The 13,716-nt window shown below is 41.0% G+C and overlaps 1 protein-coding gene across 1 annotated transcript; it reads left to right on the top strand.

The window, feature by feature from the left end:
• Positions 1-10,560: 10,560 nt before the first annotated feature.
• On the top strand, positions 10,561-12,986 carry LOC147865246 (acid phosphatase 1-like). The gene is made up of 3 exons (XM_087318037.1): positions 10,561-11,051; positions 11,639-11,848; positions 12,697-12,986. The coding sequence occupies exons 1-3, from the start codon at positions 10,600-10,602 to the stop codon at positions 12,872-12,874; spliced, it is 840 nt and encodes a 279-aa protein (XP_087174163.1). The 5' UTR covers positions 10,561-10,599; the 3' UTR covers positions 12,875-12,986.
• Positions 12,987-13,716: the final 730 nt, after the last annotated feature.

The raw sequence follows: 13,716 nt of genomic DNA, 5'->3' as shown, positions 1-13,716 counted from the left end.
TTTCTTCATGCGCGGCGGTAGATTGGAAGGACGAAATGAGCCGGGAGGAGTTGCTGGCGGCGCGGATTCGGCAACTCGAGCGGAGGCCGGAGGACGTGATACAGGCGAAGGAAAAGTTGCGAGCGGCAAGGGAGCAGAACAAGACCCAGTTCAACCGGACGCACCGGTTACGACCAAAGAAGATCGAGGAAGGCGACTGGGTCTTGGTATACGACAGCAGCCTCGACAATCAGCACAAGGCGGTGCGAAAGTTTGCTAGGAGATGGTTCGGGCCCTAAATGGTGACGAGAGCGAACGGCAATGGCACGTACCACCTCGCGGAACTCGACGGGACATGGTTAGCGTTGCCGGTGGCCAGAAAGCGGATCAAAGCTTTCAAAAAGCGGTTCGAAGACGAGCCGGAGCCTGCGAGCGGGAGCGACAACGACGATCAGTTCGGGTCCGGCGGAGAATCGGAGAGCAACGAGTGAGGCCGGGTTTCTTCGATATTTACCCGTCTCTGGCGCATACTGGTGGATGCGCGGTTTGGTGGGGGTGGATGTCGTGAAGAAAACCGCCATAGGCGGAATCGGAGAGAAAGCGCGTAAACCGGCCCTTACACGGATGGACGCGTGACTTGTTATTTGCACACAAACCGGTGGATGTAAATACGAAGCCGCACCCATTTATTGGGGGGGGGGGGGGGGATTGTGCGTATCCCGGACAGAGGGACAGGGAATAAAAGGGAAGAGGACAAGGGAAAACGGGTATTGCGCGTTGGGAAAGAAAAGGGGGGTTGCTGCAAAACGGAGGGCTCGCTCTCTTCGATTGGAATCGTCGCTCTCGGCGGGTGTCGGGAGGTCGCTGCTTCTGCTTCGTGGATAGCCCGTGTGCTTCCAGCAGAGTCGCTCCCTTTCCCCTTTGTTTCTTGGAGTCGTGTGACTGTCGTCGGTGTGCGTGAGTAGGGTCCCCGTGTCGGGTCCGTCGCCGCTTTGTCAGTTGTAATTGTCGGAGTTTGTAATCTCTTGTCATTATAATTAAGTGTTACGTTCTATATCTCTCTTTCTCGCTTCTACGTGTCGATGAATCTCTCTCTCTCTTTCTCTCTCTCTCTCTCGCTCCTCGGTACAAGACCCCCGTGGTCCCGCCCCTTTCTACACGCACGCGCGTAACAACGCAACAACGGTCTAGACTAAGACAGCTCAATGGCCAGAACAATGACACCGACACAAATGAACACAATGGCCGGATCAAACAAGCAGTCAAAGAGCGGCCAGAACAACGATGATGACGACCGAATAGGGGCAGCGACCGGAAAGCAGCCGGCTGCGGTCGGGGTGGCTAAAATGCGCAGAAGTGGCCAAAATGCAACCGGAATGGCCGGAGTGGCTGAAATGCGGCCCAACAGTGATGGCCGTACAGAACACGACTACCAACGGCCACAATCGGAAGCGTTAAACAGAGAGAGATAACATCCCGCCAAAGGGAGAAGGCCGGTGATGGAGGCGTCTACATAGTCAACGAAGGCCAAGACAACGACTGAACCGGACAGACAAAAACAGCGAGGACAATGGACATAGTGATGGTGGAAGCAGAAAGAAAAACGAGAAAAGAAGATGGAGAAATAGAGAGAAGAAGAAGAAGAGAAGAGAGAAACAGAGAAACAACGAGAAGAAAAGAAGAAAGAAGAACATTGTTTCCCGCTAGGAGAATAGGAGGAAAATATGTAATAATAATAATATATAAAAAGAGAGGGAAAGAGAATAGGGGCACGAACAGAATTTTAAAAAAAACAATTATGAGGACGTAACGAGAAAATTTCATCAACATAAGGGTACATATCAAAATTTTAAAAAACAAGAGGGCACCACCAAAAATTTGAAAATCCCCAAGAATACTCACAGACACTCAAAACAAAGGAAGAACATACATATACACGGCATAATTTGGGACCCATGACAAAGTTCGTAAGCCGACAGAACGAGAATGTTCGTGTCAAAGATTTGTTGACCGACAAAGATGTTCGAGTCAAGCACTCCAATCGAGGGAGTCGATCGTTGAAAGGACCGATGGAAGTTCAAGTCGAAGAAATATCATCATCAAGGCATGTGGGATCGACGTGCAAGGCACTCTCCCACGGGCATGCCATATTGTGTTACCCCGTACGAGATGTACGGAGAGTCAAGTGTGATGAGCGAGGGTCGAATGTTATCATGATGTTGTTGTGTATGTGTAGGGGGCATAAATGTAATTGTGAGTGTATACATATGTGAACACACGCACATGTGTGTGCATGTGGATGGATACGAGGAGTTGTAAGTGAGTGTCCAATGTGAATGCTCGAGGGGGCTTACACTCCTATGTATCTACCCCCTCTTGTACTATTTAACCCCCTTATGGGGAATGAATGAAACATGAATTATCATTTTCTCTCTCAATCTCGCTCTCTCTCTTGTCATCTCTCTTTCTCTCTCTCTCCCCTTTAACGTTGAACCCATTGGGAGGGGGGTGGAGCCATTCTAGGCACCACCCCCCACCCCGCAATGTTTCTCAATGCTCATCCTGTCATCATCAATTCCACAATGCTTCTCTCCATTGCTATCATCACACTCACCATATTTATCTTCATCATCAACCATTACCATTCATCCTCATCCTCTACCCTAACCCTAAAAACCTACAACAGTCCGGACGGATCGGCAGCTTGTCGACATCTTCATGAAGGCACTTGGAACTGACAAGTTGCAGCATTTTTCAGAGATGCTTGGTCTTCAACATCTTGACATGTTGCACTTGAGGGGGAGAACCGGTACTGGTAATCACACCGGACAAGGACAAAGCCGAGCAAGTCAGAACAAGCAACGATGGCCGTAGAGTCAAGAAGGACAAAGTCGACCGAAAGGAGAAGGCCAAGACCCGGAAGTGGTCTAATGTGGTAAAGGGCCTGAAGATTGAGGAAGAACTGGAGACAGCCAATTTGGACAAGATCTGGAACGAATCGGAGTCACCCAATTTGGAAGAGGTGTTTGATTCGGAGGAGCCAGATCAACTCAAGGCCAAACAGACAAGGAGGCAACGGAAGTCAACACGAAGGAACCAACGGGTCGAGACGCGTCGGAGTTGCAACAACAAAGGAGCTGAGATGGGCCTTATGAATAGACAAGCCAACCGAGAAGGTTAAGGTGTGTGGGACCGGACGGGTCGTGGAAAGCAGAACCGGACGGGTCAAGGAGCACGAGCAAGGCGAGAAGACGCCAGAAGAAGCTGACCACAAGGCTCAAAAGACACTAACATAGCGATCCGACCTCAAGTTGAGCTTGAGCTGAATAAGCCGGAGACGGATAGGTATCCGGAACCAAGAGTCAGATCGGAGAGACGCATCAGATTGTAATTAGTAGGTCGTTAGAAGCCTACGGATCTAGCTTAGTACGTAGGCATATTCCTTAGAGTTAGTGTCAGTCGCTCGTATGAGCATTGAAGTTCATATCAGTACTTCTGTCAGTCCTTGAAGGACTTGTATAAAAAGTGTTCTATAGGACAAATTTTGTATACATAGAGTGTTATTATTTTTTAATTTAGTTAATGTTATTCTGCTCTCTCTGTCCCTCGCACTCTTTGTCTATGTTTTGTGAAGCTTCCATTAAACTTGTACTCTTTCTATTGCTATCTGGGTGAACCGGTTTGTCAAAGCTTCCACATATTATCTTTTTTAGTTGTTTTGTAATCCAGCCTGAATAGTCACTAAGTGATGGCCAACGTGATGTGGCAATGGATCATGCATAATGGACCTAGGAATTTGGTATATAATCAATGTTTTTTCCAGTTATGGTACACATTTCCATTTATGGTGCACGTTTATGTTGCACATTTATAGTGCTCATTTATATAATTAAAACATTGTAATGTTTTTATTCATGGTGCAAAAAAAGACTATTTATCACCAATACCTTTTTGCATAGCTAATTAGCTATGTCAAGGACATAACTAATTGTTTCCACTCCCATGCTTTCACCCATAGGAAAATGATCACCATATCTGATTCCAAGTTGAAGTACATGTGAATTGTGCAAACACCTATTGTTTTGGTGTCAAATAACAAGTAACTCCAAATTGGCAAGTAATTAGACATTGTATGAAATGATGGGTTTTACTATCTTCCACTTGAATAATGTAAAAGACGCAATTGCTTATTGCTAGTCCACATCACTTTAAAGCTAATCCCAAAGATACACCCCCAAGCAATACTCTCCAAATGAAGGTCGTTTCCACAAATGGCACTTTAGAGCTAATCCTAAAGGTAAATCCCCCAATTAATACTCTCTAAATGAAGACCTTTGCTAAAAGTGGCACTTTAGACTGCCAACTATGTTTCAAGACCTACCACTATCCATAATCACAGTTATGTACTTTCCATTATTCTTTAGCCAAGTACTCTCTAGATAATAGTCATCGAAGAGACCTATAGAGTAATAATACAAGATATTAGTAATCACTCATGACAACAACGTCTGACCTCGTAAATTTCAATCAGCCCATGATTGCTCTTATGTTTGTAGAGGTAACGGACCGTGTATCAATTTAATATTTTGTAGTTCTTACTAGATCAACCCATAATGGGGCGGGATGCGCAATAATTGTTGCACTTCAACTAACTCCAAAATTCTTTGAGATTGAGCCTCAACTACATTTCCCGCCTCTTGACCCCCAAAAGGAACAAATAACTAAATTGAGAATGCAATCTCCCCTTTTCAGGCCAACGTAATAACTATGAAGACACATAATAACTCTTTTTGCAAAGAATTACAATAATCTCTACTAGATGATGGTTTCCATATAGAGCACTTCATGTCATGAGACAAGCAAGTGTTGTGCAACAACTTAGTAATTACCATTATGGTGTATTAATCTCAATCTCAATCTTACCCTAATGGCAAGTCCTTTACACTACTAGCACTACATCTTGGGTTCGAAACCCAATTTTCTCACCTCTCTATACTCCATAGCTATCTCGTATTTCATTAGATGTGATTCTCAAATGTGAGGGTTGTATTTCACTAGATGCCACTGTGGAATGTAAGGGTTGAACCCAGGACCACCGGGTCTCCATTGGCAACCTTGTGGAATGTAAGGGTTGAACCCAGGACCACCGGGTCTCCATTGGCAACCTTGTGGAATGTAAGGGTTGAACCCAGGACCACCGGGTCTCCATTGGCAACCTTGTGGAATGTAAGGGTTGAACCCAGGACCACCGGGTCTCCATTGGCAACCTTGTGGAATGTAAGGGTTGAACCTAGGACCAGTGGATCTCCATTCGGCAACTTTATCTGAGCTACATCCATCTAGGCTCTCTCTCTCTCTCTCTCTCTCTCTCTCTCTCTCTCTCTCTCTCTCTCTCTCTCTCTCCCCTTTGATGCTTCATCCTCTAATGTAAATGATAATGAATAAAAGGCCCTCTCTACATGCTCAAAAAGGCGATTCTTCGTGTGAAGGTAAGGGATTCCCCTCATAACTTCATTATAGATGTCAATACTAGGTTCCGTGACAATAGACCACCAAGGTGAAATAGATCTAGATCACACAAATGATCTTGAAGATCCCCATTTCCCATATAGTCACATTCGAAGATAATTTCATTGTTCTCTTAATACTATCCCATCAAAGGCACTAAGTTTAGAATGTATGTCAATCTCAACTGAAACTCGATGATGCTTTGTTGTGACGAGCAACTTCTTCCTCGCTTCACTACAGCCATCCTCATGCCACTATTCTCATCTATAGCCTCTCTAGGATGTACTTTCCAAAAAGCCACCCACTCTAAGAATGTGTGATTCTTCAAAGAATGTGAAATAGTGGTGACAATAGTGGTTGGGCTAGCTTGTCATCACTAATCCATTAACATAAGTACTTCTCAACACACTTGGGCTGAATTAGGTTTTATTATCATTATTATTATTATTATACCAATAGCCATTGTATTATAATTGTGAATGGTTTATCTTGTTTACTCATTGGAGATCCTAGATGAAATGAAGAGTTCCATTCTTCTTTTCTAGAACAATCCAATGGTTCAAAGTACCTTCTCCTTCAATAGGTCAATTATCTTCAAAATGTGGACCTTTGGTACTAGAATCACTTCCAAATTCCATGGTAAAGATTACCCATCAGCTCAATGACTGTATTCGATTACACCCATGACATCACACTAGTTATAACCTTCTTCCGACTTTATAATATCCTAATTGCTCATTGGTCAACATAAGCACACTAATTCCAACAACAATAGGTTGATGACGACACAACCCCCTATTCCAACACTAACAATAATGCCAACATTCAATGCATTATAAGTAAACCAAGAATAAATTGTTAAACCTCAAGTTTGATTTGAATGTTAATGTCACTATGCCACCGTATAAGCAACCTTGGAAACTAAATCATATGAATGAGGTACTAGGAATGATGTGTCTAACCGACAACCATCAATTAGAACTTGTTTTGGCGATGTCAAATGACTATTTTAGGGATGCATTAGACATACTGTGCAATTAGAGCATGATCTGGACATCAAGAGACCTTACTAGTGAGTCATGAAGATAACTACATTTAATGTAAGGGAGTTTGTTCTCTTTCAAATATGGTATGAAGCATGGATAAATATTTTTAATAGTCAATGGATGTATTATGTGTAGTGGAGCATAAGGATAATGCTAAGTTAGGGGTTTCCTTTCACCATAAAGAATATCATGTTTGTTATTCTAGATTTAATGGTGGACATTATCACGGTGGGACAAGCTACATCTTGTGGTGATTCAAAGTGATGTATGTCCATGAATTATTCATAATGGTCGACATCACTTATGAAGGGGAAAGGATATGGATTGTGGGCGTTCGTGATCAAAACCACAACACACCACCTCGACAGATTGATGTGAGGGCCTTCTTGACGAGTAGAGAAGGCCCCGTGAGTCATGTGCTTCTAAGTCTTCTTGACAGATGGAGAAGACACCCATGACTCACAACGTGAGCTATATTGGAAGTTGGACAGAGGGTGGTTGGGCGGTATGTTTAGTGGGTCCCAATTTTCACTTAGTCATCCTTCACACAATCAAGCAGTGCGAGTTCGAGTTTGATCGGAGATCCACCCTAATCACAAAGTTTCGGTGGTGTAACATTTTGTCACCATTTTAATGGGTTTTCATTAAGGAGAATGAGCTTTACCTTCACCATCATATAAGCTTTTCTTTTACTAACCTTAGATATTGGAATATGTGGCACAATTGGAGTTTGAGAAATGGGCTCTTGTGTGATGGTCCCCATGGAGCTCAACAAAATGTTTATAAGTTAAAAGGATAATTGATCTGGCAAATTTCGCAACGAATATTTGCATGGGCTCCTTGTCCGCAATTTTTTTTCCTTTACACCACTAAGTATTGCAACACCTAAGTGGATTTACCATGCCGTAAGATCTTTCTATCGTAGTAATGACAATAGGTTTTGCAGTGTCATGTTGTTTTAATATAAACATATGTTTGTGAGCATTTGATTGACGAAGATGGTTGAGCTTAGTTGGTAAGGTTGGTTAACAAAGACCATAAGGTTATGCATTCAACCCCTACAATCCACGTAAGCATCTAGTAAATTCAGAAAATATGCATGGCCTAATAGAGAGGTGTGAAAGTTGAACCTTGAACCCAAGGCCTTGTGTTGGTATAGATGCTTTTAATATCCATCAACACTAAAAGGAGGATATATACGTAGGGAATCTCTTCATTTATACATTTTGGGAGTCTCCCAAATGTGAGTGGTAGTTTGGAAATGATAGTAAACGAGACAATTTGTTTGATAAATTTCTATTGTTAATAAGTCTCCACTTCCCAAGTTCATGGATTGCATGCAAGCGACTCACACTTAATGTTAATAGGAATTTGTTTGACACGAAAATGTTGCCAAACCTTTTGTCCAATTACAAGCAATGAATCAATACCTCCAATGCATAAAGTAATGCAAAGTTTATTTATATTTGTTAATAATTATTCGCAGACATGAGAGTTCCAACGTGAACAACATATGCACATGAATCTTCTTCAAATGTAAAACTTGAATTGTCCATAACTTTGTTGCAATTTTGTACTCTTCAAACAAGGCGTTATAGGGATCTCTTTGATCTTGTTCACAAAGTTCACGTGGTTAGGTATATAAATGTTTGTTTCTAATATGTTGATGGATCTTTGTTTGTATGTTGAAATTGCCCCTACTTTCTTGCAATTAACGAGTCATTCCCATGCTAACAACATACTCGTTTCCATTTTCTATGAGCCAAATCCTTGTAATGCTTCGTCCGGAAAACCTTGAAATGCCCATAATTTTTCTTGATTGCTTGTTATAGCATATGGTTTTCATTATTTCCCCAATCACCCTTGGTCAACCCTATGAAGAGCAGTGGTTTGGTTGCATATGCTATTACATGGTCGCTTCATTCCTTTTTCCTTAACTACATGTGGTACTTGAGCAATTACATGATGTGATTTTCCAATTCCAATATGGGGGCCTAGATTAAAGCACTTCCGAAACAAAAATACAATGTAGGAGTATTTGAGGAAATAAAGCAAAGCTTGGGTATTCTTGAATCAGTTTTTTTGAGTTTTAATAATTCGTATAATATAGACTATGAAAATTACGTTTGATTCCTATTTTCTATGAACTTTTCTCGGCATGGAAATATGTACATGATGAAGAAATTTACGATAAACTTCCTATAAATTTGGGGCATTTTCTCGTGTAGTTCCTATTATTTTTCCTATATTTGAAAGCGAGATATGAGTTGATTTTCTAAGAAATCAGTTCAAATATGTACATGGAGCAAAAGATTGTAATTGGCCAATTTATTTTACATTGTTTAAACATGGCATTAACCCATCAAAATCATGAAAACCTTGAGTGAAACAAATGAAATTTAAAAAACATGAGCCTAAGTGCAGTTCCATAGCTTGTTGCTTTTTGATGAGATTCATTGATTTTGCATAAAGTTATGGATCAACATTTCTAACAAAAAGATGTACTTTCAATCTCCATATCTTTAGCTTTAGGGCAACGTATGAGGTTGAATTTCCTTCCGTAATCTTTTTAAGTACATATATGGAGAGATTGTTTGTTTCATGGTTACTTCCTTTTCCCTTCTTGCTAAAGATTGGAATGCTGAAGAGATTGTTGTTACACGCACAAGGAAGATCAACAAAGGCATATACCTAGAGTCAATGTTGGGATGACTTTCTTGTCCTTTCTTGTTAACCGTCTACAACATGTTACACATAATGATTGCTTCCTTTTGTTCTCAAGGAAGATTGGGGTGCAAATAAGAGAATGTTGCACGACAAGTACGAGCACCGAACAAAGTCTTCAACGAGCCTTTCTTTTGGCCATGAAATGGGATATATATTCAATCTAATGATGACTTCCTTTTGGTTTCTTTTTAGCTACCCAATGTCTTTAATGTTGAGTAATTGGCTTGCTTTTCTTAAGGAAGAAGATTAGGATGCACGCAAATGATAGCATGGATGTGTAAGGACAATGATGGCCCAATAAGTTGAAGGCATGGGTTGTTGAAGAGTTGTCTATAATGTCTTTTGAAGGTACACAATGTGTGCGGTTAGTTATGTGGCAAGGTGAAGCGAAGATTTTTTTTGCATGTTATGAATATACGGTCAAAGTACTCCATGTATAAGGATGGATGGAGATGGCAAGGTATAGATATCTTGTAATAGGCACGGAAATGCCCTATATTTCAATATGGGGTGCTCTATCCGCGTCTCCGAAGTTTGACCGAGACAGATACACACCAGAGAAGCTTTCATACCCTCCTGAGAATTGCATGACATGGCACACGAATGGTCCAGACTCAAAACCTCTCTCAGAAACAGACCCCCCGCGTGTGCCGTACGTGTGAAAACATGGGGTATTACACGAACGGGGATGGTGGGGATGGAATGAATATGCTCAATCTCTGTGAATTAGGTTGTTGTGTCTGGGGAATAGAATAGCATATCCATGTCCCTCTCGGATAATTGTGGCATAGGTCACGAGCGAGTGCTAGAATGGCCGGCTCTTGGTCAAGAACCGGCGAGCCCACTCTTGGTCTCCTATTGTGGACATATGATGATACCATGGGATCACACACACACACAACACACACACAAACTCTCTCTCTAGAGAGAGAGAGAGAGAGAGAGAGAGAGAGAGAGAGAGAGAGAGAGAGAGAGAGAGAGAGAGAGAGAAACAGGATCACACACACACACAAACTCTCTCTCTAGAGAGAGAGAGAGAGAGAGAGAGAGAGAGGAGAAACAGAGGAGGGGGTATATGTATGTATGTATAAAGATCAGAGAGAGAGAGAGAGAGAGAGAGAGAGAGAGAGAGAGATAGAGAAACAGGGGAGGGGGGGTATATGTTGTATCAGTATGTATGTATAAAGATCAGAGAGAGAGAGAGAGAGAGAGAGAGAAACAGGGGAGGGGGCGACGTATATGTATGTCTGTATAAAGAGCAGATTGTGAAGTGAAGCCACTGCAGATCGACAAGATCATCAGAAAAGAAGCAAGAGAAACCCACACAGAAGAAGAAACCATGGAGTTCTTCTGTACATTACCCTCCCTTCTCCCTCTCCACCTTCTTCTTCTTGTTCTTCTCCTCCTCCTCCCTTCAACCCCTCAAGCATCGCCGTCCATCCAAAGGAGAGGCTCCCACAGACAGCGCCTCTGCTACAGTTGGAAATTCAATGTGGAGGTGAACAACCTGCGAGGTTGGACTAACGTTCCGGACTCTTGTGAGAGCTATGTTGCTTCTTACATGACTGGCGATGGTTATCTTGAAGACTCGAAGGTCGCCATTAGTCAGGCCCTCGACTATGCTACCTCTTACAACTTCTCGCTTCTCGTTGACATTGAGAATGAGAATGGCCATGGAGAAGGTGAAGGAAGAACATATTCTTCTTCTTCTTCTCCTCCTCTTGTCTGGATCTTCGATATTGATGAAACTAGCCTTTCCAACCTTCCTTACTATGCTCACCATCGCTTCGGGTATGTAAAACTATTCTCTGTGTTGTTGTGGATTTTGCATTTCCGTGCAACGATTCCCTCTAATTTGCAGGTTTGGTTCCTTGGAGTTAATTTTCATGCTTCTTTTGGATTTCTTCAGGTTTAACTTGATGGTCCATCTTTTTTCTGGTTATATGGATATGCATGGTTGATCTATGTCAGTGCAATCTTTTTTTCTTTGATGTATGCTGCGTTTTTGGGCTTTATAGAGAATAACCTTCGTATTAATGAAGATTTTTGTTTTCTTTTAGTTCTATTCCCATGCCCTGTTTTGTGTTTTTAAGTTCAATATCTTCATACTACTGTAGATTTTTCTTCCTTTTTTATTTTGCTTTGTGAACCATAACCTTCATATCAGTTTAGAGTCTCTTCTTTCGGTTCCGATTCTGTGTTGTGCTTCATATTTTTATCATGCATATCTTCATGTTAGTGTAAATTTTGTCTTTCTTTGATTCTGCTTTTGTGTAATGTTCTGGAATTTGTACTTCATATTAGTGTAGATTTTGACTCTTTTGAGAATTTTGTTTTTGTTCTCACTTATGGAATCCTCACCTTGAATCTTTGCACAGAGTAGAAGCGTATAATGACACGCTGTTTGAGGCTTGGGTGGAGCAAGGTATTGCACCAGCCCTCCCATCATCTCTCAAACTCTTCAACAAGCTTAGGGACCTTGGGTTTATTGTCTTCTTCTTGACTGGACGAAGTGAGAGTCAACGCAATGTAACTGTTGAGAATTTAAAGACTGCAGGCTATCATGGTTGGGAAGGATTAATCTTGAGGTAAGATCCTAGTTCTGTTTTTTTTCCTTGTATTTTATTTTTCATAGCTTTTGATAGGTGAGGATTGGACGAGCGTTGCTTTTTCTGAACAAAACTGTGCTTTTAGAGACCGAGCTAGTTAAAAACACATGGATTGGAAAATTTGAAACTGACGAGACACTTGACGGATAAGGACATTATTTTCTTTTACATGGCATCATGATTGCTGCGTTTTTTCTGAAAAGGATTTATCTGAGCACTACTATTGTCTTGAGATTATGGTTGGAGAAGTTTGTCGATAAAATTTCCAAGTTGTTTCTCCAGTGTCAGTCATTCTGGCTGCCTTCAAAATTACTGAAATTTTTGCTTATATGAAATGGTGGATCGAGTGGTAGGAAATTTATCTCGCTGCGAAAACCCACATTGATTATTTATATGATTGTCTCTCCATAGTAGCTACATTTGCTGTTTGCCCTGAAGAATACAATCAGTTAAGTACTTGGGTTTTCTTTTGGTTATTACTAGCCGACTGTAATTGAGACAAAGTCGCCAATAAAGAAATCTTGCTGTCAGTAACTATAATATTATATCGTTATTCTCTGAATATCAGTGCTATGGATGAAATCTCTGTGAGATTTATGGCAAGAATTTCTACATGAATTGTACTCCCTTACATGGCGGCCTTCCATCTCTACCATTGTTGTAATGGGCAATGAATGGGCTGCCTTAAAACAGCAAAGAAGAATCTATGTCACTTTAACCATCTTTAGTGATTCGTATGTACAAATGTATACTGGAATCTGTTGTACAAGAGAGATCCACTGCTAAATGATAGGTCTCACATATTTGTTTTCTGTATTTGACACCAGACAAAATGAGGATCATGGTGTGGATGCAATATATTACAAGTCACGAAAGCGGAAAGCTCTACAAGATTTGGGATATGTGATTGTAGGCAATATTGGGGATCAATGGAGTGACATCACTGGCTACTCCGTGGGAAGTCGTGTCTTCAAATTGCCGAATCCGATGTATTATATATCTTGATATCATCAACCTTGATGGATTGTCATCATTGATGATCTTTCTCCCTCTCTCCCTCTCTTTCATGTAATGCTAATAGCTATTCATGAATAAAAAAGAATTGATTTGTGTGTTATCACATTTGTTGCACTATATGTGATTGAACTTTTTTAAATTTTCCAAATTGTTCCAAGAATAAATGTAATTTTATAAGACAAGATGAATCCACAAGAAAATAAAGGAGAATTGCGTACATTAACATAATCAAGGTAACTCACTCTATTGGTTTGAGTTGCTTACATTGTGAGATGTGATTATCAATGCTTAAGTACTCATCAATAGACATACAAATGAATGATATTCTTAGCATACATAACACAATTCATGACTTAGATCCAATACAGGGAATTGTGTACATGAACATAATCAAGGTCATTCATTCCATTGCTCTGAGTTGCTTACATTATCAGATGTGATTATCGATGCTTAAGTACTCATCAATAGACATACAAATGAATGATATACTTAATATAGATAACACAATTCATGACTTAGATCCAATGTGCTCCTCTTGAACCCTACAACAATGCTAATATTGACAAGAAGAAGTTGGTGGTCAAAGGCAAGCATTGAACTATGCTTATGGTTGCATGATCCCCCATTGACATCGAGTCATTTAATACTTGAATCATATCTCATTTTACCGCACCTCTCTTTCTCATTGACTCATGCATATCTCTCATTATATAATGGAGTTCCCTTGAGGAACGCTTCCCCTTCTCATACATAACTCTTAGGCATATTATACCAATTAGTTAGATGCTCATCTAGATGGCTATGCATTGGCCCATTAACTATCCTATATT

The sequence above is a fragment of the Azolla caroliniana genome, unplaced genomic scaffold, assembly GCF_043228905.1.
Source record: "Azolla caroliniana isolate FFs.n. ecotype wild unplaced genomic scaffold, voAzoCaro1.0.p SCAF_4, whole genome shotgun sequence".
Taxonomy (NCBI): domain Eukaryota; kingdom Viridiplantae; phylum Streptophyta; class Polypodiopsida; order Salviniales; family Salviniaceae; genus Azolla; species Azolla caroliniana.
This window is presented reverse-complemented; position numbering and strand designations above follow the sequence as displayed.

Coding starts and splice junctions, on each gene's coding strand:
- LOC147865246 (XM_087318037.1), top strand. CDS start 10,600: ATGGAGTTCTTCTGTACATTACCCTCCCTTCTCCCTCTCCACCTTCTT. Junction 11,052..11,638: donor TATGCTCACCATCGCTTCGG/GTATGTAAAACT, acceptor ATCTTTGCACAG/AGTAGAAGCGTATAATGACA. Junction 11,849..12,696: donor TGGGAAGGATTAATCTTGAG/GTAAGATCCTAG, acceptor ATTTGACACCAG/ACAAAATGAGGATCATGGTG.